Genomic DNA, 26,990 nt, shown 5'->3' on the forward strand with positions numbered 1-26,990 from the left:
TATATTTTGTATAAAATAAAAATGTTACAGTTTTTAAGCTTTCTTTTTTCTCCCACTTCTGTATTCCAAAGTATTCATGAATAACCATTTAAAGTAGGACAGTGCATTTTCACGTCTGTATTTAAAAAGGGACAGTTAATGGGTTAAATTAAATGTACTTTTAAGTTTTTCCCCCCGAGTAGCCTCTCTGGATAATGGACTTTTATTTTGACGTATTTTATCTTGGCACTTAACCTAGTTGGCTTCACGTTCGCGCAGATAAAAGTTATTTGATATGACATATAAAGCGCAATAGTCTCTTCATTTATCTAATTTAAAATGTCTATCCCACCTGGATCTATAATCGTGTCGGACTGGCACCGCTGTGCAGACAGCAGAGAGTTTTTCAGCAAAATACTGCATAAGAAGAGGCGGCGAAAGTTTGGTAAGGATGATTACCATGGATACAGCAGTTAGGCATCACTGTATCTTAGCTCTGGTTTTTCTTATTTTGTTCATTTGGGGGGGAAAAACATAAAAAAGAATGATTGTCAGTATATGAACTTCTTTATAAATTACGTGGTTTTCATATATTGTGAAGGGCTCTTGGAGGCGCCGATGATGCCTCCTCATATGAATGTGGACATCGTTCGCTACAAGGTTCTTATTTCGGGTAAAACTGGAGTCGGGAAGAGCGCTCTTGCTGCCCGTCTCGCTGGCCTAGATCTCCCCAAAATGCATTATGAGACCACAGGTAAACAAACCAACACATTTAAAGCAGTTTTATAATTGTAAAAAGTTTTTTTTCTCCTCAATAAATTCATAGTACTTGTAATAAATACGTTTAAAATGATCTATACACCATATGAGTAATCCATAAAAAGCGGTTCTTTTCAACTTGGTGCGGGTCGCCATAGATATACATACATAGATACCTGCTGTTTCTATATATAGCTTCGTCTCATTTCGAAGGCTGCGTCCTCCGGAAGTCGCAACTTGCATATTGAGGAGGTCTCATTTAAGAAAAGTAACCGTTAGATTGCAAAGTAAGAAAGAAGTGACAGTATTTTACACCTCACGAATAATAACAGTTATTACGGTTACTTTTCTTAAATAAGACATCCTTGATGACATATGCAGCCTTCAAATGCGACCCTCCGGAAGAACGCAGCCTCCGAAATGAGACGAAAGTTTACGTAAACCGTACCGCCATATTGGAACGGTCAAAGTCCTTGAACACTCGAGAGCTATATGAATATATCTGCAATAGACTTAAGCAGATGATTTTGCTAATCTAACATAATACAAACAGACGAAGTCGTCATTAAAAAGTTACCATAGTTTATGCAATATTGAGTTAATACATAAAAAAAAAAAAAAAAAAAAACACAAACCAACACATTTTGTGAAAGGTCATCGCATTTCTTCGGGAATTTTAATCTCAGTGGTTTTTGCAATGTTGTGGCATCATTGGTTCTTACTGTGAGTGATGACACGCTGACTGTTCTAAGATGGCGGGCGGGCGCGCCGACGTGTCTGGAGCAGTTGAATGTGGTTTCTATGTATGCATAATATCTATGGCCTCCTCATGGTGGCCTTAAATTGACCGGCTACATAACACACCTTTTGTTATGAGATTCTTTTAGTGGTGGATTAAATTAATAATGGATGATGACAAATATGCTTGCTACAGTATTTGAATGTCTACAATGGCATTGGTAATAGAAAGCCTTTGAGTTACGCTGCTTTCCATCCACACCAATAGGTGTCAGTGCGCATCAATAAAAGAACATCAGTGATCATTGTCTGTCATTGATTCCTGTAGGAATAGAGACAACAGTGGTCTTCTGGCCTGTAAGACTAAAGGACACTGGGCGTGTGCTGTTTTTCCGCTTTGAGCTTTGGGAATGTGGGGAAAGTGCCATGCGAAGATTTGACCACATGTTACCGGTCAGCATCTCCAGCACTTAAGCTACAAATTCTGTTTCACATTTTAATATAGGCTGTGATTTTTAATATATGGTGTCAATCTTCTCTCTTCAGTCATGTAAGGAACAGGTGGATGCCATTCTTTTCCTGTTCTCCTTCACTGATCGTGGCTCCTTTGATGATCTTTCAAACCAGATATCACGGATCACAGAATCTTTAGATCGAGTGGTTAAATTGGTGGTTGGCACCAAGTATCCTTCAGCTTTAGCATCTGTACTCAGGCCTGGTTTCACAGATAGGCTCACAGATTATTGTATCTCAATGATACTAAAACAACATTGATGTGTTGTTATAACAGCATAATAGTATATTGTCGTGTGATATTGTCATGGCCCTTAACAGTGCAGATTTGACTTATTTATGCACACAGACGTGACGGAGAGTGATGTAACACATTTTCAAGAGGTGTGGGGTCTTCCGGTCTTCCGAGTGGGAGGTGATGTGAGTGCGGGGCTTGGTGAAGTAGCGCCCCTCCTAAATTCCCTTGCAGAAAACCTGTGGCACCAGGACTGTATGGCTGCTTCATCAGTCTCCATCTCCCCACAGGCTGCTGTCAGAGAAACAGGCTCAGAGATCATTGTATAGCTTGTACGTGTATTGTAGATCAGTTTCAAATGTATTGGTCAGTATAAGGCAAAATTTATTTATGCTGCTATGGAAATACACTGAATACCCAATTACTTAAATGCCTATAAGTTTATTAGCCATTTCAGTCCAGTGACAAGTACAAATATCCGTGAGTCAAGAAATAGTCTTTTAAATGATGAACAATAATAATAATAATAAAAAAGTCTCAAATGAGTCTGCTTATTGTTTAAGTACGGCTGCAACAAAAATATTGTTATATGCATATATTCATAGGCCTCAGATTATACACATTGAAGTCAAAAACCTTGTAATTACAACAATTTAAAGGGGAAAACAGACTCAAGTTCCGAAAATGCTCAGACATACATCCATGCATTAGGTCTTCACTTCTTTGATTGAATCTGTGATTACTGGGCCTTTTGCTGTGTGTTTTTGAGCTTTAATACTCAACAAACCATCTTTCCCTAGAGAAGATGTGACTGACATTGGATCCACATCAGCAGGGAATTGGCACTTCTGACAAACAGTGTCCATAATTGTGCCATCTGATGCCAACTGATTTATAAGGTAGGGAAATGGAAAAGAAAATAAAATAAATTAAACCAATCATAAGAACTTCAGAACAAAATAATATAAAAACATGCCAAGAGATTTCAATCCTATCCGATTTTTAAAAGAAAATGCCTTACAGCAAAAACTTCTTTTGCCATTACAGTTTATTTTGCTTACCTTTTCTGCACAGACTTGTATTGAATTATTGGTGGAGGTTACAATAACTTCTTCTGGTGCAAACTCACTTACATTCACTGTGAATATATAAATATCTCCAACAGTGCAAATTTCCCCCTTTGAAAAACAGATTCATGGTTAGTTCTTTATTAAGTTCGTATTAATATGTTCATTGTGTTAGAACGAGTTATCTGCAGAGGTCTACAGACACAATACTTAAAAGATTTTTAACAAAACTTACCTTTGAATCACCGCTTGCCATTGTAGATTTGTTTGGTTAGAAAGGAAACAAAGATAAGGACACTTAATCCAGCTCTTTAGTTCACTTCAAAAGATTTTGCCTGCTTTGTAATCTGTAAGTTTTTGATGCTCATTTTCTCAGTGTAATTGTCTAGATAGAACAATGCAGTGCTTACTTTTATACCACTGGCTGGTTTTGGGTGAGGCTTGTATGATGTCTATGTGCAGAATGTATCATATAATAGAAGAGTAGATTCATCTTGTAGGATGATAATAATATCCTCTGTCTGTTCAGCACTGCATTTATTTAAAATGGTCTGTTGGAGAACACCTTAGAAATTTGGGACAAAAAAAGTATAATTGAGAACTAAATGCCATGTTGATTGATTACAAATATGTGATTTGATCATGATTTAATAAAAACAAGACTCGACCTAGCAACAAATACAAATTAACAACAGAGAGCTGATGTGAAATTCCACATCCGCATTACAGCTGTCATATCAATAATAAATAACCAAAAGTTCCCTTGTCGTTTTTCGTGTACGTGATGGAAAGTTAATATAAGAGGGTAGAGTAAACAGACCCCTAACTAACTTAGAAATCTTTCCCTCGCTTCGACATTCAACTCAACTCGATATGGGACTTTTATTCTAAAACGCTCGCAGGTGTGGTGGCCATTTTGTAAACCGCATTACTACCTCTAGCTTCATCTCGTCTTCCGTAATCCAGTTCATTGACGAATTTTGTCGGCGGGCTTTTTTAACGTGACAGAAATGCACATCTGAAAACTATTTTCATTTAAAAAATAACATCACGACACACTCGCAACCCACAGCACTGATTAACCAGATCTAGATCTACTCGCTGTTTTTAATTTGACGATCCCCAACGCCTGGCCAGGCAGAAAGGCCACAATGAAACTCACAGACAATGTGCTGCGGAGTTTTAGGGTTGCGAAGGTTTTCCGAGAGAATTCGGACAAAATCAACTGCTTTGACTTCAGTTCAAACGGCGAAACTGTAATATCGAGTAGCGACGATGACTCGATTGTCTTATACGATTGCCAGGAGGGAAAGTAAGTCGCAAATGAATATGATATTCCTACAACTGTCTGGTGGTGTTCCGTTTCGTTCTTAACTGGGGGTTTAAAACACTGATCTTGGTTACAGGCGCATTACGAGACATGTGAAAGATTAAGATCGACTACTTCCGTAATAAGAAATGAGATTTATGGATTTTACTGTTCATAGCGAGTGTTGCGGTTTGAATGTGTTTATGTACAGTAGGTATGTCCGATTCGTGAATGAATCTTTTGAGTCGGATCTTTTTAATGAATCAGTTGAACCGGTTCACTGACTTACCATTTTTATTATCATGAGGTTTACTAAAACCTACTAAAATCTTTCATATGCATTTAGTATTGTTTATTAAAAATGCTAATTATATTTAAATTCTAAGTTAATTTGTAATAAAAACCGTTGTTAATAACGCTGGTATGGTTTAATCGGAATGATTTAATGTAAAATGCCAATCTCGTATGTCAAGGACCATGTAATAACGTAAAGAATCGCTGATCCTTTAACCGGATCTTTTCGAAATGAACATTTCGAAAGAACCGATTCGCTTAAACGAATCGAAATACAGTCCAAGTAGAGGTCGCATGCTAACCATTAGCATCCACGCCTCTTTCTGATATAATTGCCCGCCTTGTGAGTGTAAAGTCAAATATATTGTTTTTAAGGTGAAGTGTTCCGTGTATATACACAGACATTTCATGTAACGTCATCTAAGCAAGCAGATTAACTTATTTACTCTTCTGTCCTTTATATCAGACCCAAACGGACGCTTTACAGTAAGAAGTATGGTGTGGATCTCATCAGATACACCCATGCCGCCAACACTGTCGTCTACAGCTCTAACAAGATTGATGGTAGGACTTTATAAACTCAAAGTATGATGTTGTTTTTCAGTTCCTATGCCTTTCAGGGTTGTCACGATGTGGATAAAACGTTATCCAGATGTTTATGCAGAAGAAGGTTGTTCAGTATACATTTTTTTACATATTATGACAGCAGTGTCCAGCAATGTGATATGCTTCACCCAAAAGTACATAATTGTTGTCAAATTTTAATTTTTATATTTGTTGTATAATAGCGTGCAGTTATATGACTTCATATTAGAGAGATTAATGGCATGTTTGTAAATGAATTTGTCGTTATTCATTCTTTTATTTTTATGTTGGGTTAGTGGTTTCCTCCTGCTGTTTGTGTGAGGCTGTCTACCTGTGCCTGCTCTGGGTTGAGGTAGTTGTTTGTACAGTTTTTAGGGTCTGTTATTCTGCCCTGTTAAGGAGCTAACTGTACAGACTACTGCCTTGCCCAGGGTTGAGCCCGTTCATCTGACACCGTATACCTTACGTTTTACATATTCACTTATATAATCTTGTTTTTGTAGCTTTACTTTGATATTTGACATTTTCTTCTCACTACCAATGTGGTTCAACAGATACTATACGATACCTGTCCCTACATGACAATAAGTACATTCGCTACTTTCCTGGACACAATAAGAGGTGAGGATCTGTGACATTAAATTATGTCTGTTCTTGGTTTCATACGTTTTTTTTTTTTTTTTTTTTTCTAATTGTTTATAGGCATTTGAGTTATAGTACTCATTTTTAATGCCATTTCAGGGTTGTTGCTCTGTCTATGTCTCCTGTTGATGACACATTCATTTCTGGCTCACTTGATAAAACTATTCGTCTGTGGGACCTTCGCTCACCTAACTGTCAGGTAAGCAGTATTTTTATTTTGGGTTGGTGTTTTTCTTCTTAGTCTATCTTTGATTCTAATCTTGGTTGTGTTCACAGGGCCTCATGCACCTGCAAGGGAAACCTGTGTGTTCTTTTGATCCTGAGGGGTTGATTTTTGCTGCGGGAGTGAACTCCGAGATGGTCAAACTTTATGATCTACGGTCCTTTGATAAGGTAACACTATAAAACTGCATTTAAAAAGCAGAAATGATATGACTTTTAAAATGATAAAAATTAATACATTTGTATCTCCTACCTCAGGGCCCATTCGCCACATTTAAACTACAATATGAGCGAACATGTGAGTGGACGGGTCTCAAGTTCAGCAATGACGGAAAGCTCATTCTGGTCTCCACCAATGGAGGAACGCTCAGAGTGCTGGATGCTTTCAAAGGAGCCGTTCTCCACTCGTTTGGGGTGAGAAAATAATTGAGTTTTTTTTATTTAGTTTTGTCCAAGTTTGTGTTTAAGTGTCTCATGGAGTGTGTCCCTCTTCTTTACTGCAGGGCTATAACAACAGTAAAGGTGTCATTCTGGAGGCTTCTTTCACACCAGACTCTCAGTTCATCATGATCGGTAAGTCTTCACCAACGCTCCTCAACGGATTGAGAAAGGACTAGAGATTAGTTTACAGAGGGTGATGCCTGTCTCCTCAACATATGGATTTTCAGGATCAGAAGATGGGAAGATCCATGTGTGGAATGCTGAGAGTGGGATGAAAGTAGCACTTCTTGATGGGAAGCACACTGGTCCTGTCACCTGTCTGCAGTTTAACCCCAAATTCATGACCTTTGCCAGTGCCTGCTCTAACATGGTAAGGCTTAACCATCAGGTAGAAACTTATCTGATATATTTGTTATAGCCCAGCCCAAATGTAATATGTGCACCGTTTCACATTTTCTGCACTGGTTTTAGGGGAAATTTGCCAAAAAAATAATTTGGTTATAACTGTATAAATACTGCAGTGGTCACTGCACCAGTTTACAATAATCTGATATGTCCATCTAAAATCTCACTTCCACAGGCGTTCTGGTTACCCACGATTGATGACTGATTGGCAGCTGTCAGAAGTGTCGTGTTCTTCCAGCAGGTGGCAGCATTAACCCTTCTCTTGGCACACATGGGTTTGCTCACCCTAGGACTTTTGGACTGTAAATAGATTGGCCTTGATGCCAAGTTGTATTTCTTTGTTCATTTTATATCTGTATCATTAAACTTTTTTTGTAAAACATTGTAAAGTAATTTGTTAACATTTGTTTTGTTTGAGATTGCAACAAAGTTCTTGATAAAATTGGCTTGTGCAAGAGGTGATGAAAAACTTTTCTGCAGAACTGATCTTAGCTAATCAAACTATAGCAGAACTCAGCATATGTAGATTTCGTATCTTGTGCGGTCTGAAGAAATGTCAATGAAACATTTTTAAAATAAACATGTCAATTACAATACAACTGTCTAAAGATATGGTTTTGAAGCCTTTCCAACATTTAATGTTCATAGCTTGATGTTTGTATCTTAATATACTTGTGTGTGTGAGTGAAAATTGCTTTTATGCCATTCTTTTTCAGGTTTTTATAATAATACCAGCATTCTTGTGAATTGCTCATAAAACAGAAATCTGATAACCAATATCCATTGACCACCCTTCTCTCAAGTTTGATTTTATTTTGTTCAAGTTACTTTGCACTTATTGAGGAAATAGTTGTCTACTCTAGTTTTTTGGGGGGAAATGGGAGAATGTGAGTTACTTCAATGTTTCAAATGAAGATTGTGCAGTGGCAGCTATCTGTTCTCTTTAATCCATTAAATATTTCCAGAGGTTACTTTGCAATCCATATGAGTATTTTTCATTAGCTTTCTTAGTTTAGTTGTCAGAATGACCAACATGGGCACTTCAATGCCGCAGGGTTTAGTTTTATTAACAGGCTTCAACTGTTAATTTTTTTTTTTTTTTTTTTTTAAGAAAATCACATTAAAACTGCCCTCAGAACTGTTTAAAATGACTATTGTTATTGTTTTCTGCTACGTTTTAAATTCCTTTTATGTATAGAATGTTTATCTTTGTCCCAAACTATGAAATCCATCATAATATAATTTTTAAATGTTTTTAAAACTGAAAATATACTCAAAAAGTGAAATAAGCAGTTTTTATTTTTGTATGAATAATGTTTGCACCAATAAAGAGTTTTAAAAAAGTGTGTACAAAACAGTTACAAAAGAACTAGCTGTGTCAGTGAACCCCAAGCTTGAGATGTGTGAAGAAAAGGTAACTATTACTTGTAAAACAATATATTTAATTTGTCGTTGACAATCAAGCTGTAATCTTGTCAAATTGATCAAAAAGTGAAATATTTAATTGTGTATATTTAGGATACATAACATGAATTTATCATTGCAAGACGATGATTTGGCCTTATTCAAAGTACAATGTGGTAAAAATGTGGTAAAAATTACTTTTTAGACAAAAATATAAGGGATTGATAAGTGATACAGATGTCAAATATTGTCATTACCTCAGCCTTTGTATTAGAAACACCCTTAGGCAGTGGTTTAGTTTGTAATTTAATGCCAAGGTAACAACTCTAAGGATAGTGTTGTAAATGTTTATAATTTTTTTAATGAAAATGTCTAGATACGATCTTAACCATGTGAAGCCAGTGAACTGTATAATGTTTTATAATTTTACAATAGGCTACATGCAGCGATACCAGAAAGAGACTAGTTATAAAATGTACGAATTACGTCAGCATATGAGTTTGTCGCTTTGAACAGTAATCTCGCTGAATAAAGGACGACTTTACAGCATCATGCCGTCAATTAACACAGAAAATGATTTTGCCTGATTTTAAAAAGTTAGTTAAACTAGAACGTTATTTGTACAAAAAATATTAGAAACAAAAAAATCATGAATGAGTGTGAAATTGTCGTTATGGTGGTAAGATGCTGACCAATGACGTCACAGCAAAGTACATCATTCAGTTATGCAGTTCCTTACCTGCCCAATAGAGGGTGGTACGAGATTTGAATTGAGTCTAGTTTGGGGGAATGAATTGATCCTAAATACATTACTTTCAAATCCAAATCAAATTAAAGCTGCAAGCAGTGCTGAAAGGGCCCTCGCACCTGGGGCCACCACCACCCGGTGGCCTTAGGAAAACAGTGAATAGTGGGTGACATGCAAAGTTTCATGAGTTTTTCGAGCATGTTTAGGCCCTCAAAAATGCGATTCATTTTGGAGAAGAATAATAATTGACTGAGCAATTACAATAGGGTCCTCACACCACCGGTGCTCGGATCCTAAAAATAACCTTCTGGGAACCAAAAACTAACATTCTGGAAATGTTATAAGAACATTACATTAACGTTAGAATAACGTTATACAAACCAAAAACTAACATTCTGTGAACGTTAGATTAACGTTAGAATAACGTTCTGAGAATATTAAGAAAACTTTCCTGGCTAACCATACGTTAGATTAACGTTAGAATAACGTTATACAAACCAAAAACTAACGTTCTGGGAATGTTAGATTAACGTTCTGGGAACGTTAGATTAATGTTAGAATAACGTTATGTATACCAAAAACTAATGTTCTGGGAACATTAGATTAACATTAGAATAGCGTTCTGGGAACCAAAAACTAACATTCTGGGAATGTTAGATTAATGTTAGAATAACGTTATACAAACCAAAAACTAACGTTTTGGGAACGTTAGATTAACGTTAGAATAATGTTCTGGGAATGTTTGATTAATGTTAGAATAAAGTTATACAAACCAAAAAGTAACGTTCTGGGAACGTTAGAATAACGTTAGAATAATGTTAGAATAACGTTATACAAACCAAAAACTAATGTTCTGGGAACGTTAGATTATTGTTAGAATAATGTTATAAGAACGTTAGATTAATTTTTTTGGGAACGTTAGAATAATATTCTGGGAACGTTAGATTAATGTTAGAATAACGTTATACAAACCAAAAACTAACATTCTGGGAACGTTAGATTAATGTTAGAATAACATTATACAAACCAAAAACTAACATTCTGGGAATGTTAGATTAATGTTAGAATAACGTTATACAAACCAAAAACTAATGTTCTGGGAACGTTAGAGTAACGTTCTGGTAACGTTAGATTAACATTAGAATAACGTTCTGGGAACGTTAGAATAATGTTAGAATAACGTTACACAAACCAAAAATTAATGTTCTGGGAATGTTAGATTAACGTTAGAATAACTTTCTGGGAACGTTAGATTAATGTTAGAATAACGTTATACAAACCAAAAACTAACGTTTTGGGAACGTTAGATTAACGTTAGAATAACATTCTGGGAATGTTAGATTAATGTTAGAATAGCGTTACACAAACCAAAATGTAACGTTCTGGGAATGTTACATTAACGTTAGAATAACGTTCTGGGAACGTTAGATTAATATTAGAATAACGTTATACAAACCAAAAACTAACGTTTTGGGAACGTTAGATTAACGTTAGAATAACGTTCTGGGAACGTTAGATTAATATTAGAATAACGTTATACAAACCAAAAACTAACGTTTTGGGAACGTTAGATTAACGTTAGAATAATGTTCTGGGAACCAAAAACTAACATTCTAGGAACGTTAGATTAACGTTCTGGGAATGTTAGATTAATGTTAGAATAGCGTTACACAAACCAAAATGTAGCGTTCTGGGAATGTTAGATTAACATTAGAATAACATTCTGGGAACATTAGATTAATATTAGAATAACGTTATACAAACCAAAAACTAACGTTCTAGGAACGTTAGATTAACGTTAGAATAACGTTAGAATAACGTTCTGGGAATGTTAGATTAACTTTAGAATAACATTATACAAACCAAAAACTAGCGTTCTGGGAACGTTACATTAACGTTAGAATAACATTCTGGGAACGTTAGATTAACTTTAGAATAACGTTATACAAACCAAAAACTAATGTTCTGGGAATGTTAGATTAACGTTAGAATAACATTATGAGAACGTTAGATTAATTTTAGAATAATGTTATACAAACATTAGTCACATAGTCATGCAATGCTTATGTTGTTAACATTAACAATTTGAGAACAAAGTATAACAACAATAATAATTTGCACGGTTTGATGTGATATCCGCTAAGCGATCGTTATATTTAATCACCATTGGCAGCGCGATTTATTGTAGGCTAATGCTTCTTTCCTCAGTTGGTCAGAACAAAAGTGGCAGACATGTTACTTACTTGTTCAGACATTTTCTGGTGAAAATTCTTACTTTGATCATACTTCCAAGACGTTGAATCTGTGATTCCGAAGTATAGTATCCACCGATGTGTTGACTGACAGCAAACATTAGATTCGTCCGCGCTGAGGAGCTGTGCCGATGCACAACCCACATAAAGATGATAATTCCGCATATAACTGCAGTTGCAGGTTTCAAACAGAGATGGCGACAAAGAGGCAAAACTTATGGACAGCAGCTTTAAGAAAACTTTCCTGGCTAACGAAAAAAACAAACCAAAACAAACCAAAAAAAGCAGTGATGAATGGGCCCTTGCACCCTGGCTTACCGCCACCCGGTGGCCTTAGGACAGCTGAACAGTGGGCGATATTCATTTAAGGGGATAAATAGAGGAGAAATATGGCAAAGTCATTTTGATGCACAACAGTACCTGCTGCCAGCAGGTGGCGCATTGACTATCACTGAATATTGCCAAGTAGATGTCTTCAGGCCAGGACTATTATCAAATGTGAAGTTTGGAGCAGATTGAACATTGTATGCTGAGTTACAACAACTTCTTGTTTCGTGGCGTTAATCGCATACATTAGCACTTGTGCCAAGTGTTGCATGATTTAACGTGTTTCTAGCATGTTTGGTACTTCATGGCATATTTAAATGTGTTTCTGGGAGTGAATTATTGTGCAAAGCATGCCACTTCCTGTTGTCAGCAGGTGGCGCTATGACTAACTGAATATTAACATAGAGATGTCTTCAGGCCAGGACTCTTATCACACATGTGAAGTTTGGGGCAGATCAAACACTGTATGCCTGAGTTACAACAGCTTCCTCTTTCATGGCGAAACATCAGACTTTGTCAGGCCGCCACAGACTTGCCCTTCAGTGAAAACTCAAGATCTTTGCAATGTAACATCGCTAAGGCCTTAAGATTAGACTGACCATATATGACCTTGATCTGATTAAAGTTCTAGGAGTTAATCAAAGTGTAAAACATGCCATTTCCTGTTGCCAGCAGGTGGCGCTATGACTGTAACTGAATATTGCATTGTAGATGTCTTCAGGTCAGGACTCTAATGAATCATGTGAAGTTTGGGGCAGATGGGACATTGTGTGCCCAAGTTACAACAACTTCCTGTTTCATGGCGAAACATCGAAATTCGTCAGGCCGCCACGGACATCGAGCATGTTTAGGCCCTCAAAAATGCGGTTCATTTCGGAGAAGAAGAAGAATTGACTGAGCAATTACAATAGGGTCCTCACACCACCGGTGCTCGGGCCCTAAAGATTTAAACGACTGGCCCCGGACCTGTGCTGGGGGATGGTCAGGCTGTTACCCGAGGCCAGACAGTGTGCCTGCTAAATTTGGGGCAAGAGGTATCGGGTTCCTTCTGCAAGCACACACGATCCTGTCCTAGTTACAGGAGCCTTCTCTCACACATTTGCTGCTCTCACATGCCCTCTAACTTGGATAGCACACAGTCTCTCAAACACCAAACTCTTCCATCATAAACTCTTACTGCTGCTTGTATATCGTTTAGTTTCTGATAGGTTAACACACAAATCTGGCACTGACCATTGCTTGAAGATAGTTTGTAAAAAGAAGATCTTCCAGGTGACCTGACCTGTGCGTCCAGCTTCATCCGACTTCAGAAGGATCCTTGGCGGGTAGGAATTAAGGCACCACACTGACCCGCCATGTTTCTGGTTCTGGTGGTTACAGAGGAGCTGAGGGAGTTCCTGGCCCGGGCACGAAGTGGAACCGGTCGCCTCATCCAGGTGTTGATCAGAGACGGTGAGTGAGCAGGGGGTCTGAGGGGTTCACTCAGTTCAAAGGGAATTTAATGAATTAGAAAGGTGAAGGTGCCAATATTAGTATCTTGAGAACAAAACAAATCCAACAGTAATGCTAGTGCACATTTGTTGACCAATAAACCACGTTCACATTCATTTTTTTAACTAATTTCTAACCGCCTGTAGATCAACTCTTAATGAATCTTAACCATCCTAATCTTAATGAGTCCTAGAAAATACTAGCATTCATTGGGATAAAATGTTCCAATAGTATTCCTGGTCTTGTCAACACACTAACATACCATTGTATCATGGTACACTGAGGGTGTCAGATTGTGAATACAATGATTCCAAATGATTACCATATTAATGCAATGCCGATTTCAACAAATACTACATTATATATATTCAAAAATCATAGTATAACCATAGTACCTTGTCCAAAAAACATGGTTGTATCATGGTACTTTTTAATACCTTCTGTTAGTGGAAGATCAATGTTTCAGTCAGTCAATGGCTTTAATTTTCACTTCCTAAATGTTCAAGAACCCTACAGGAGAATTAAAATGATCATAAATCAAAATGGTGTAAATATGTAACAATATTTTCCTTCATATGATTCAACTAGTGGCAATTAATCTGTTAAAATAGAAATACACTCAGACCATTAGATTAATTAAAATTATGAATTCATGTAGGCTACTGTCAATGAATACTTTATTGATATTTACTTAAATTCATATAGTATCACATTATCCACTGACTCTGTTCCTTAGAGTTTACAGTAATTTATTTTAATGTTATATTAATCAATAATTTGTTGTGTTGTAATGCTTCTTTGTAGGTGTTTATTTGTTGTTGTTTTACCGCCCAGGCATCAGCTGACATGAGGAAATAGGACCAAAACACATTTCACAATGTATTTTGATTCTGCATTCACATGTTGCTGTTGGTCAGATGACACGCCATTTGACGTCGAACCTGAATGGTTCTCGAGGGCTTAACTGTGCAGAGGTCATGGAACGATAAACTGTTCTCTGTTGCAATAAAAGCGCATGTGTGAGCATGGGTTTGCGTACGAGGCCGAGTGTCAGGTACTGTTGAAATGTTAGCTCACTATCAGATGACGAGATCCAGTTGCTGGGAAGGAAAGGGCAAAACACTATCAAATTTGAGTGAAGTCACTCTGTTATTACCTAACATGACTTCTTGATGTGTGTAGGCCTACGTACTCTCACAAAGCTCCGACGGAATAAAACAGAATGCGTTCTTCGACAGTTTGTGACTGAAGTTGCCTATTAAACCGTTCAAAAGTTCGCGCGATTTTTTTTTACGGAAAGAAAAGGACACATTAAACTGATCAAAAGTGACAGTAAAGACATTATAATGTTACAAAAGATTTCTGTTTTAAATATGCTAACGTTCTATTCGTCAAACTATCCTGAAAAAAAAAAATGATCACGGTTTCCACAAACATAATAAGCAGCAACTGTTTTCAACATTGATAATAGGCCTAATAAGACATGTTTCTTGAGAAAATCAGCATATTAGAATGATTTCTGAAGGATAATGTGATACTCAAGACTGGAGTTAATAGCGACTAAAAAATCAGACTTGCCATCACAGGAATAAATTAGATTTTGAAATATATTGAAATAGAAACACTTATTTTAAATTGTAATAATATTTCACAATATTACTATTTTTATCGTATTTTTTATCAAATAAATGCAGCGTTGGTAAGCAGAAGAGATTTCTTTCAAAAACATTAAAAATCATAGGCCTACTGACCCCGAACTTTTGAACAGTATAAAAGCCATAGAAGTGCAAATTTCTAGAAGCAAATTATTTGGTGATTGTACCATTGAGTTTACATTAGCTTACTATTAGCGATATAATAACCTTGTGTAACATTTAGCATGAAACTGCGCAATTATGTTGGACAGTTTTGTCCAGGATACATGATGGTTGCTAATAGGCTACATAAGATTTCTTGTCAGGTAGCCTGCGTAGCCATATTGGACAACTCCAGCTGTTCTGACACCTAATGGCTGCCTAGTCACAGGTGGATGATGCAATTTAGGCTGGTTGTTGCTATATGTCTCTTCTACTGTCTGTTTGACGCCTGGGCCGTATGAACACGTCTGGATCTGAATAGATCGGGTTGTTTTGGGTTCACAGGCTGCCTTTGAGTCTCACAGAGATGATATTTCAGGAAACATAAAACAGGTCAACACAGTTTTGGATCTTTCTGGCGACCAAGTCACATGTGTATCCCACCTCTTATTGGTGGGTAGAGCAGACCACATGGTCAGGTGCCAGTCAGTGTTCATGGTGATAGAAAAACATCGAAGCCATAGCTTTGTGGGCACTGTGCCGACATACGGTTTAGAAACTATGTGTGATATTCTTTGAAATGAATGTACTTGAATGACTCAGGGAGGAAGACATGTTTATCTTTTCATAATGACACATATATGTGTGCAAACAGCTTTCTGTACGTGTGTTGTTAAGGGGTGAGTAAAAGGCTGATGGAAAGTATGTGTCTGTGCTGATAGTTGGAATGTGTGCAACCTCAGAATAGCAGCTGCTGCAAAAGACCATCAGGAAATCCCCCTCCAAGGTCATTTGGACTAGTGACATGCATGTGGGTGGATGATGTTTGCATTAGATGTGGTTAGCTGTTTTTGACGGTGTGCTCATTAAAGGTTTATTTCAGTTAGGTGCAAAATCTTTCAATCACTCTGCACAACCTTTAGATGTTTTAATCCACCGGCCTTGACTGTGATTGCACTCGTCTAACCTGTTACAGCAGGAATGTTTCATTCAGTATACAGCAGTCCAACCAACAGCTTTGTCAATACTAAAATACACTTTGAATCACTTCTCCTCTACATAAAGTAATAGACAGATTGTTTTTTAATAAAGCCTCTTTTAGGACCATTTACCCATGGTTTACCCCCCCCCCCCCTCCCCCCCTCCAAAAAAAAAAAAGTTCAAATGTTTGGGGCCAGTAAGATTTGTTTAAATGGTTTTAGTATCTTATGATCACCAAGGCAGCATTTATTTAATCAAAAATACAGTAAAAATATTACAATTTTTAAAATGTAATTTATTCCTGTTATGGCAAAACTTAATTGCCATTGCCATACTCTTCAAGTAAACAGTTCACAACTTTTGATTTTGTTGTGAGCTGTCATCTGTTACATAACATTCACCCAAGAAAATTCAAAAACCTATTCAAAAAATAAAAATATACTTAAAAATGTTTAACATTTACACAATAGGTTTTTAAACAAAAACTGCATCATCTGTTAGATTAGCACTTTTATGTCTGTGTACAAAGAAAAGCTGAGGACAGCAGGGAGGGAAGTGAACAGATGTACTGGTAAGTAGATTATTGATGTGATAAGAGATGCGTACTGAGAACCATAGCTGTTAATCTGAGTATTGACGCCTGAAAGCAGAGGGCGGGGCTCTGGAGGACGTGCACCAGCACAGTGCACTATTCTCAAGGAATGATAAAGAGGGTGGGAAGAAAGATGACCCATTAGAAAAGATGAAGCCTTCCAGTGCTTCAGTACAGAGGGTGTTCTGGCTGTATGTTTCAGTGTGATGTGATCAGTGTGAAGTTTGTAAACTGAGACAATAGACCAAAGGACATGAAGAACCAGTAGGATCAGGTGTAACATCTGTAACATTAAATGTGCTTACATCAGTGCTATTACCTTCCTGTTTTTCATGTGGGTGTGTGTTTTTGTGTTGCTTAACTGTCTGATGGGTGAATACGGTCATGAAAAAACAGGAAATTATTGAAAGATCTAATTATTTACTATATTAAAATGGTTACCAGTGGATTCTTACTGGAGTATTGTTTGAAAACCTGTGTCTTACAAGTGTTACAGAGAATTTATAAAGCCCAGAGTCTCATAAATATGAACACTACTTTTTATATGGGCATGAACTGTTTCTTAGAACTGTTGTGATGAGCATTTTATGACGCCAATTAAGTTTTTCATAGCAAAAGGCCCTTAAAATCACATCTGATTGTTATCATTCTCAGTGGAACTCTAATCTTTGTGTAACTTTGCTGTGTCTTTAATTATTTTATGATATATTTGCAAATGTTGCCACTAAAATTTTATTCAAAATACCATCAGCCACTGTGAATAGTGTGCACTTTTGGAGTACACACATTATTCATGCAAATGACAGCAAGAGCATACTAAATTCATTCAAATTATATACTCCCCAAGGAGACATGACGATGAAAAAAAAAAAAAAAGAGATCAGAGAAAAAATATAATTAATTAAATTATTCAATAACACTTGCAAAATTTTGCATTCCCTCAAGAAACTTTTGCTCACAAAACTTTCAGGTTCTCTCGAAAAGTATTGCATTCCCTTGAGAAACTGCTTTGTTCGCTCACAAAGCACTGAAAAATAGTATGTTATAAAATTATATTATATTATATCTGAAATAAAAATATCAGCAGTATCTAAGTGACCATATTCCAATGACCAATTTTATCAAAAACAAAGTGTATGATTTAATATACACTAAATATGTTTCAGTTCATTAAAGATTATATGATTATCAGTTCATTGTTGACAAGAATATATTGTGTTATCAGACATCTCCCCAGTACTGGATTGTTTGATACACTATATATAGGCTATGACTGAAGATTAAATTGATGTGTATTATTGTGTATGTGTCTCTAGGTGAACTAAACAGCATGTGCTATATTGGGTGTAAGATACAAGGTGTGTCATACTCTTTTTATAGCAGGATGTAGATAATGGATAATATTTCACTTATTTGTTATCAGCAGTAGGCCATTACTCAAGGCCAGCCTTGTAAACACATTTAGATTGATCTATTTGATGCGATATAAATTACGCAACAGTTTTTTTCTGGATAGTTGTGTGCAATGTTGGTTGCATGAGGTTTGTAATGAGAGAGCTTTTTTATGTGTGTTTCAGAGCAGCTGGTGCTGGGGGCATATAGAGAACCGCGTCAAAACTGGGAAAAAGACTATGACCACTTCCTGCTCCCCCTGCTGGACCCTCTCGAGCCCTGCTACATTTTATACCGGTTGGACTCTAAGAACGCTCAAGGCTATGAGTGGCTCTTCATCTCCTGGTCACCTGACCAGTCTCCTGTAGGTTTTAACATCCAGACATGATGTAAAGCTTGTGACCTGATTAGCAGGAATAGCTTATGCAGTTGTTCATATAGAAGCTTACATTCAAAAATAATAAAGGTTCTATTTATAGAATAAAAAACAGATTTATAGTTGGTGAACCTAAGAAAAAGAACCGATGGATAACCTTTATTATTTTTAAATAGAACAATCAAAACATGGTTCTTTGGACCTTGGCTTTTAAGCACCCTTCTAGTAACCAGTTATAACACCATCACTCTTAAGACAAAAATGGGGATATATAAAGGACCCTATAGGGTTCTTGGGCCTCATTTATAAAATATTGTGTAGAAACCATCCTACATTTGATCTAAGATCATTTCTCAAATGTGTGTACGTGTGATTCAGAGAAAATGAATGTACGCACAAAAACCATGCATAGATTATACCAGATGTGAAAACTATTTTTGCATAATAGGCCATTTTATAGCCTATAGATTGGCCGACATAATTTACAAGTGTGGAACCACACTTTGCATACTAAATAATTTAACTTTTATGCTGTGTAATTAATTGTGCTAACAGGGTTTTATTATTATTCCATTATTAGATTTTCAAATACTTGCAGTACTCCGACTCTGCCACAAGGAAATAGTGTGTATGCCTGCTTAGAACCTGATGTGGCGCTGGTTTTCCCACGTCAAAGACCTATTTTATAAATCAGCGTGGATTTTAGCGTACGCACACTCTAAGATAAAATCTGTGCGTATTCACGTTTTACAAATGAGGCCCCAGGACTCAATTTTAAAGAACCTTTTATGCCAAAAAGGAGAAATGTTTTAAATGACTGCATAATACTTTTACATGTTTATTTCTGTTTTTTTATCTTGATAAATTATGTTTGTTTTCATAAAATTTGATTAACACTAAAAATAAATTAAAACAAAATCCATAATATAGCTGCAAGCAGCGATGACGGGCCCAAGCCCTGGCGCCATCGTCACCACGGAGGCTTTAGGGAGACTGTGCATGACAGGCAATATGCATTTAAACTGGGTGAATACTGGGTGAATGTAAAAGGATTATGTCAAGATTTGAGACTCTTCCTGTTTGTCATTACTTCAAAATCCATAAAATGATGGGAACCTCTAAAAGTTTCTATATATATCAAACTCCTGACAGAACCCTTTAATGTTCTATATAGAACCTTTTCTTCTAAGAGTGTAGCATCCACAACAAACTAGCAACTGCATAAATATGTATTAAAAAACAATTTTAGAAACTGAACAAAAACTTCATTGTGGTTAGAGCTGTGAGTGTTTATTTTGTTACTGTTTATTTATTTCACAAAGAAAGCATTAACCTTTTTCTACAGGTCCGACAAAAGATGCTGTATGCTGCCACTCGTGCCACAGTTAAGAAAGAGTTTGGTGGTGGACACGTCAAAGATGATATGTTCGGCACAGTTGAGGTACTAGTATACACAGGAATATCAAGAACAAGAAATATTTGAGGGTAGTAAAATGGGCAAATGGTTTTCTCTATACTCTCCAGATTTACAAAGGGAGCTTTATCTATCATTTTCAATATTTTTTATTAATTTTAATTATTATTATTATTATATTCACTTCTACTAATTTTATATATGGACTATAGTTAATTTGTTTCTACAATTTTGCCTCTGTGAAGTCCTAATAGTTATAAAGTTATAATGAGGGATCTGCTGATAAATGGACTCAGTCCACCTGTCATCTGTCTTCAGCTGTCAATCAAATACCCTGAAGCTGTATTATTTACAGTTGAAAAAGTTTGCAGAGTCGACCACCTTGTGCCTTAATTTAGAAACTGGACACTTTGGGCTGTTGGCAGTGTTCTTGGAAATGATTTCCAGTAATGGTCAACACAGAGAAGACTAAATATATACTCTACATTCATACAATATTGAACAAACAACAACAAAGTGTTACGGGAGGAAGTTGTAAATATAGCTAAGAATCTATTAATATTTTTTACATATTGAAAGGACCAAATTTAGGTTGTCTAAGAATTATTCTGTTATTAATTAATTAAATTAAGTGTTTATCATTTTTAATCAATTAATAATAAACCACACTGGTGAAAACAAATATCAGAGAAATTAAAAAAAGGAATTCTATTACTTCTAACAAATTGAAATAATTGCTAAATTAATATAAAAAATACACGTAAAATTTGTGAGTCAATTTTTTTGTCTTTTTCCCCCATCACCAGGAGGACATTTGTCTTCAGGGCTACCTGCGACATGTGACTTCATGTTCTGCACCAGCACCCTTGACTGCGGCCGAGCAGGAGCTACAGCGAATCAAAATCACAGAGGTGAAAAACGACTGCAGAGTGCAGACATCCATCTAAAATCATAATTATAGTATACATCCATGAATTACTTCAGCTCTTTGTTTTAATATATTCTGTGTTCAATCTTTATGGTTGCAGGGCAGAGTTAAACAGGTGAGCACTGTCGGTATTGTGTAAAACACAATACTGTGTGTATGTGTGCTAATTGTATGCTGATTGTACACAACAGTGTTCTTTAAAATTTATTAAATTTATCAAATCCTTAAATTAATTATTATATTACCAAAGACTTTTGAATCTTTTTGACTGCAACATACATGTGCAGTAAGAATATAATCTTCTTAAAGAAACTTTTTTACGAACATTAAAGGGATAGTTCACCCAAAAATTAAAATTCTGTCATCATTTACTCACTCTCATGTTGTTCCAAACCCATAAGACTTTTGTTCATCTTTGGAACACAAATGAAGATATTTTTCATGAAATCCGAACGATTTCTGTCCCTCTATTGACAGCTACGCAACTGACACTTTGACGCTTCAAAAAGTTCATAAAGAGATTGTAAAACTATTGAATGAATTGAGTGATTTTCTGAAGCAACATGATCACTTTATATGATGAACAGTTTGAATTTAGGCTTTTATTCACATATACAAATTGATCAGCGAATATAAACAGAAGCTTAACCAAACCTCATTGGTTCTTGTGGAAGCTCAAACGTAGAGCGTAACATATGAGAATGAACCTCATTGGTATTCGCATGTCAAGTGAACACGCTTGAACTTTTACCACAACTGATGTGTGCGTTGATGAATGTTTATGTGGATAAAAGCCTAAATTCAATCTGTTCATCATAAGCGTTCGTTTCTCTTCAGAAAATTTGGACTAAACCACTCAATTCATATGGATTTTTTTTACGATCTCTTTATGAAGTTTTTGAAGCGTCAAAGTGGTAGTTGCTTAGCTGTCAATGGAGGGACAGAAATCGCTCAGAATTGTTCCAAAGATGAACGAAAGTCTTATGGGTTTGGAACGACATGAGGGTGAGTAAATGATGGCAGAATTTTCATTTTTGGGTGAAATAACCCTTTAAGTTTTGTTTTTTTATTATTGGCATTGTCACACTATCTTCATGACAATAAACACATTTGAAATGTTTCTTTAATGTAAGGCATCTGGATATTTTACTTTAGTTTTTATTGTAATTTTCAATTGTGATTTTCACTATTTTCTACACTAAAACATTTTAAATCAGGATAAAATAAAGATAATTGAAATGTCATGAAAATAACATGTTCTTGATAGGTTTTGTGTGATCCACCCATATGGACATTGTCATCTACACTCATCCAGCATGTTAAAGCTTTTCTTTTCTTTATACTCTTATCCACCATCTCTCACCCTCATAAACAAATTTATCCAAACAACAGAACTGGCATATAATAAGTCTACCAAGACAGAGTCCAGGTTAGCTCATTGGAATTGTTTGGGAAAATGTTTTTAATAGATTGACAGGAACTGTTTAGATCATAATTTACAATGCTGGAATCCAAAATTGGTTGTGTCTTTGTCTGTAGGTGAAAACTGAGATCAGTGTGGACCCCAAACATCAGACTCTGCAGGGTCTTGCCTTCCCGTTACAGGCTGAGGCCAAACGTGCTCTAAAGCAGCTCGCAGAGAGACGCATTAACTACATTCAACTAGTACGACACAGGAACACACATTTATATTTACAATATGTTCTTACCAGATACTTTCTTTCCAAACTTACTAGATATTTTTTTGTTTCTATATATAGAAGTTAGATACAGAGAAGGAAACAATTGAACTCGTGCACACCAGCCCGACAGACATCCGTGATCTACCCTGCCGGATCCCCCTGGATACACCCAGATACCACTTCTTCCTTTACAAACATTCACATGAGGGAGACTACCTCGAGTCTGTGGGTTAGTCACTCCGTCCTCCATTCCTTATACGTATCTCATCTATATCAATCTGTGTAACTGTTATGCAAATCTATTTACATGTATTCCTCTATCACTCTCCATAGTGTTCATATACTCCATGCCAGGATACAGCTGCAGCATTAAGGAAAGGATGCTGTATTCCAGCTGTAAGAGTCGACTTCTGGAAGAAGTAGAGAGGGACTTCCACTTAGAAGTGGCTAAAAAGGTAAAAACACACTCAGTCACACTTCTCACATGTTCATTTTGATTTTTCTCCCAACATGAGATATTAAAGCCCAGAACTTTGTTTAAAGTCAACATGAAATTAAAGGTACACTATGCAACTTTTGGGCCTCTAGCAGTTAAAAAACAAAACTGCATGCATTTTGCGGAAGAACATTGTTTTGGTTGTGCTTCGTCTCTGCGTCACTGTGCAGATAAATATGGTAATCTTACTCCTCATAAAACATTTACTACTAGGCTTAAGAGATATAACAAGTTTAGATGGAAAGGATCTCAAGCTGACTAGCTGAACAGACATGGTACTTCATTGAAAATAACTTCTAGCACAGCGCTACAAAAACCATAATGAAATGACCCTTCGCAATAGCCAATGCTTTACTATTAACTCTGTTAGAGAGCTACATATGACAATTTATCTTTTGAATAAAATACCTTACCTTGCTTTTACAACTCTTCTAATCTCTCCGTTCTTGCCATCTTCAAAAAGCCAAGCCAATGTTGATTCTGGTTTTATTACGAGCTCTGCCATGTTCTCTTTTAGCCAGCAGACTCTCCTCTCTACAGCGTTTTTTAAAAACAGGTGATTCCCTGACAGTTCGAGATTTAGATGCTCCATGTCAACCTTTCTCGCTCGTTGTGACAACTAACCTATGCCACTCCCACACCAAACACGTGTCAAAGTAGCTGGAGCAACAGATATGACTAGACGCACTGGCGAGTGACACATGAATGCAATTTCCTGTGAAAACCATCCCGAGAGGTCTAAAATCTGTGGGGCATCTGTGGGGCATCTGTGGGGCATCCTCAAACGGAAGGTGGAGGAGCGCAAGGTCTCTAACATCCACCAGCTCCGTGATGTCGTCATGGAGAAGTGGAAGAGGACTCCAGTGGCAACCTGTGAAGCTCTGGTGAACTCCATGCCCAAGAAGGTTAAGGCAGTGCTGGAAAATAATGGTGGCCACACAAAATATTGACACTTTGGGCCCAATTTGGACATTTTCACTTAGGGGTGTACTCACTTTTGTGGCCAGCGGTTTAGACATTAATGGCTGTGTGTTGAGTTATTTTGAGGGGACAGCAAATTTACACTGTTATACAAGCTGTACACAATCACTACTTTACATTGTAGCAAAGTGTCATTTCTTCAGTGTTGTCACATGAAAAGATATAATAAAATATTTACAAAAATGTGAGGGGTGTACTCACTTCTGTGAGATACTGTAAATACTTATAATAGGCTTACCATGTGAATCTGAGTAAGACAAAAACACGTTTTGTAAGAGGGATTTGTGATGTATTGTTAATTTTGAACAAAAAAAGTTATATATTGTACCTTTAAACTTGACCTATTTACTTGCTGAATATTCCTAGTCATATTGTACACAATTTATCAGTGCACATTAAAAAAAATAAAATTAAAAAAAATATGATAAATGTATTTTTAGATTTCATATGTATTTTTCATATTTTATATATATTTTTATTTTATATATCTGTTCCTTTTAGAAATATTAGGGCTTTTCATACTGCACATAACCCAGGGTTATCGTCATTCTAAAACCCGCTTTTAACCCTGGGTAAAGGAATATTTCACACAGAAGCAGGGTTAGCACTGCTTTTGATGTGTTAACCCCACATTGCAAACTTGTACAGTGTGAAATGATGAGGGGGGATGAGGGGGGTCCATTCAGTACAAACTCGATAGCATAATCAGCAATATATGAGGATGCAAATTCGTAAACAGACTTGAGTTTACCTTTTTGTAAACAGACTGACGTTTGTCCAATCAATGACATTGATGCCACAAATATGCAAATAAGAATGTTAACCCAGGGTTTAGGGATACGCAGTCTGAAACAGCAGTGTATGAATACCCAGTATTAATTGTTAACCCTGGGTAAATTATGAGCAGTGTGAAATGTGAAACAAGATAACCCAGGATTTTTTTTTTGTTGTTTGTTTGTTTGTTTTGTTACCCAGGGTTTAGAATGACCCCAGGATTAACTATTTCAAAGTGTGCAAAGCCCTAATATGGACAAAAATGCATTGTGAATGTCTTTTCGGACAATTTATATACAGTTATACTAAATTTTTTTTTTCTTCTGTTTTTTATTTTTTTTGTGTGTTTGTAAATGTGTCTTCAGTTGGAGATAGATAGTGGAGAGGAGCTGACAGAGGAATATCTGTATGATGAGGTCCATCCTAAGCAGCATGCCCATAAGCAAGCGTTCGCCAAACCTCGTGGTCCTGCTGGGAAGAGGGGAAACAAACGTCTAATAAAAGGAGGGGGAGAGAATGGTGGAAACAGCTAGGAAGGACAGAGAGTGAGAGAGAGAGACAAATGAACTTCAGTAGTACCCTAAATGTTCCACAGTTCCATTTTTCCACCTGTTTGCAGGCTAATTTGTGCATCCTGCAGTTAGAGTGAAAAAAAAAATGGAATTCTGTGCTCAGTTGTTGTTAATTTTGATTTTTTTTTTTTTTTTTTTTTTTTTTTTTACTTTCTTTGGCTTGTATTTAATCAATGTTATCAGATGCTTATTCATTTGGTGTGTTAATGTGCATATATTTAAGAGAAAAACTCAGGAATTAATTTTGTCTCTGTAAAATTTTCTGAGCATATTTTTGTTACATAATCTCGTACATGCATACACATTCAACTCAACAAAATTTTAAGCATATTAAAAGTGTTTATTGTAAAGATGGTAGATCGCTCTTATTTTAAGTGTTTTTTAAAAGTCTAGAAAAGAAGTTTTGTCCAAGAAGCTTTTTTTTTTTTTTAAACTGAAGAAACTGTCACAAGTCCAAGAACCTACAGCCATTTCATAGAAAAAGGCACATTTAAATATACTGTACATGTATATATCAGAACCAAATGTGACAAGCAGACAGAATGTTATACTTGGCATTTTTGTGTCAAACATCAACATTTTTCCAGCATTGAAAATATGAATGTCTAATTGTGTGAATAGTTCAACAACTAGCAATTGAAATGTTTAAAGTCATCATGGTAAGCAGAAGGTAAAGTTGTATCTAAACAAAAACATGTTTAATTGGTTTAGTGAATTTTATTTATGGTTGCCCTGGACTTTGTTGACATGGATCATTTATATTTATTTATTTATTTTATTTTTTTGTTTGTCAGTGATTAGAGTGAAAGGTCATACACAAGATAAAATATGTAATGAAAATACATTTTAACAATCAGTAAATGAAAATCTAAGCCCTCTCTTGCATTGTTTATGAATATACTGGTGCATAAATAAAAACAACTTTCACTGAGTGGTGGTAATTATTATTTGGTAAATCAAGATCTTTTGATAAATTAAGTAAAATCACAAAAGAAAAGAGGGCATCCATGCAAAATACTGCAATTTACAATGCGATACCCCTTAGAGCCTCTAGATGGCAGTAAAAACAAGCGTTCAGAATAAATTCTCCGTCAGAAACACTAATAAATCAAGTGCCTACTAAAATATATCAGTTTTGGGGAAGTTCCACATACACAAAGAAGAAATGGTCAGGGTCCAAGCCAAATTTCATTCACTTTCTCCAGGACATCAAGGACTACATCACTTGTTTGGAGAACATTGTCAATAAAAAAGCAAAAGAGACTTGTAATATTTTTTTAATGACTATAATTTTTGATTAATGAATGGATGTTCTGTACACTCTGGCATTTTTCTGTACATTTCTGTATACTTTGATTTGTTAATAAATAATAAAAATGACTAGAATATATCAATCGCTAAGATGAATATATATATATGCACAAAATATCACAATGTTTTAACGAAAGGGCCTATTTAAATGTTTAAATTTCACATTTAAAATAAATATTTTTTCCGGGGTCCCAAGAGTTTATGTCTTTTTTGAGAAACTCATTTCAGCAGTAAACAAATGGTTAATTCGGTGACCGCTAGAGGGGGCGGGGCCTCAGCGAATG

General features: G+C 36.1%; 4 protein-coding genes across 9 annotated transcripts; 3 read left to right on the forward strand and 1 right to left on the reverse strand.

Annotated features, from left to right (window-relative positions):
* Positions 1 to 193: 193 nt before the first annotated feature.
* On the forward strand, positions 194 to 6,085 carry cplane2 (ciliogenesis and planar polarity effector 2). 4 transcript variants are annotated; one of them, XR_007930559.1, is made up of 8 exons: positions 196 to 424; positions 581 to 733; positions 1,805 to 1,929; positions 2,023 to 2,159; positions 2,316 to 2,556; positions 3,025 to 3,123; positions 5,361 to 5,458; positions 6,034 to 6,085. XR_007930559.1 is itself a non-coding variant. In XM_051896529.1 (5 exons), exons 1-5 carry the CDS (start codon positions 319 to 321, stop codon positions 2,352 to 2,354), a joined length of 537 nt encoding a protein of 178 aa, XP_051752489.1. In that variant the 5' UTR covers positions 194 to 318; the 3' UTR covers positions 2,355 to 2,648. The 4 variants fall into 4 exon arrangements, 2 of the variants coding, with proteins under 2 accessions (XP_051752489.1, XP_051752488.1); XR_007930560.1 differs by having other exon boundaries at positions 3,030 to 3,123; XM_051896529.1 differs by lacking the exons at positions 3,025 to 3,123; positions 5,361 to 5,458; positions 6,034 to 6,085 and having other exon boundaries at positions 194 to 424; positions 2,339 to 2,648.
* On the reverse strand, positions 2,912 to 4,043 carry LOC127514107 (heat shock protein beta-7-like). Of its 2 annotated transcripts, XM_051896537.1 has the most exons (3): positions 3,527 to 4,043; positions 3,286 to 3,402; positions 2,918 to 3,069 (listed from the first exon to the last, which is right to left on the reverse strand). In XM_051896537.1, the coding sequence occupies exons 1-3, from the start codon at positions 3,545 to 3,547 to the stop codon at positions 2,932 to 2,934; spliced, it is 276 nt and encodes a 91-aa protein (XP_051752497.1). In that variant the 5' UTR covers positions 3,548 to 4,043; the 3' UTR covers positions 2,918 to 2,931. The 2 variants fall into 2 exon arrangements, 1 of the variants encoding a protein (XP_051752497.1); XR_007930561.1 differs by having other exon boundaries at positions 2,912 to 3,111; positions 3,286 to 4,043.
* On the forward strand, positions 4,222 to 8,304 carry wdr82 (WD repeat domain 82). Its single transcript, XM_051896525.1, has 9 exons — positions 4,222 to 4,603; positions 5,361 to 5,458; positions 6,034 to 6,100; positions 6,221 to 6,320; positions 6,398 to 6,514; positions 6,602 to 6,757; positions 6,847 to 6,916; positions 7,012 to 7,154; positions 7,365 to 8,304. The coding sequence occupies exons 1-9, from the start codon at positions 4,443 to 4,445 to the stop codon at positions 7,392 to 7,394; spliced, it is 942 nt and encodes a 313-aa protein (XP_051752485.1). The 5' UTR covers positions 4,222 to 4,442; the 3' UTR covers positions 7,395 to 8,304.
* A 4,700-nt stretch (positions 8,305 to 13,004) lies between these two features.
* On the forward strand, positions 13,005 to 26,775 carry LOC127514097 (twinfilin-2). 2 transcript variants are annotated; one of them, XM_051896521.1, is made up of 9 exons: positions 13,005 to 13,372; positions 18,358 to 18,536; positions 19,894 to 19,989; positions 20,769 to 20,873; positions 20,991 to 21,005; positions 22,430 to 22,555; positions 22,651 to 22,801; positions 22,906 to 23,027; positions 25,189 to 26,775. In XM_051896521.1, the coding sequence occupies exons 1-9, from the start codon at positions 13,276 to 13,278 to the stop codon at positions 25,354 to 25,356; spliced, it is 1,059 nt and encodes a 352-aa protein (XP_051752481.1). In that variant the 5' UTR covers positions 13,005 to 13,275; the 3' UTR covers positions 25,357 to 26,775. The 2 variants fall into 2 exon arrangements, with proteins under 2 accessions (XP_051752481.1, XP_051752482.1); XM_051896522.1 differs by lacking the exon at positions 20,991 to 21,005.
* Positions 26,776 to 26,990: the final 215 nt, after the last annotated feature.

The sequence above is a fragment of the Ctenopharyngodon idella genome, chromosome 6 (assembly GCF_019924925.1).
Source record: "Ctenopharyngodon idella isolate HZGC_01 chromosome 6, HZGC01, whole genome shotgun sequence".
In the NCBI taxonomy this organism is placed as follows: Eukaryota; Metazoa; Chordata; class Actinopteri; order Cypriniformes; family Xenocyprididae; genus Ctenopharyngodon; species Ctenopharyngodon idella.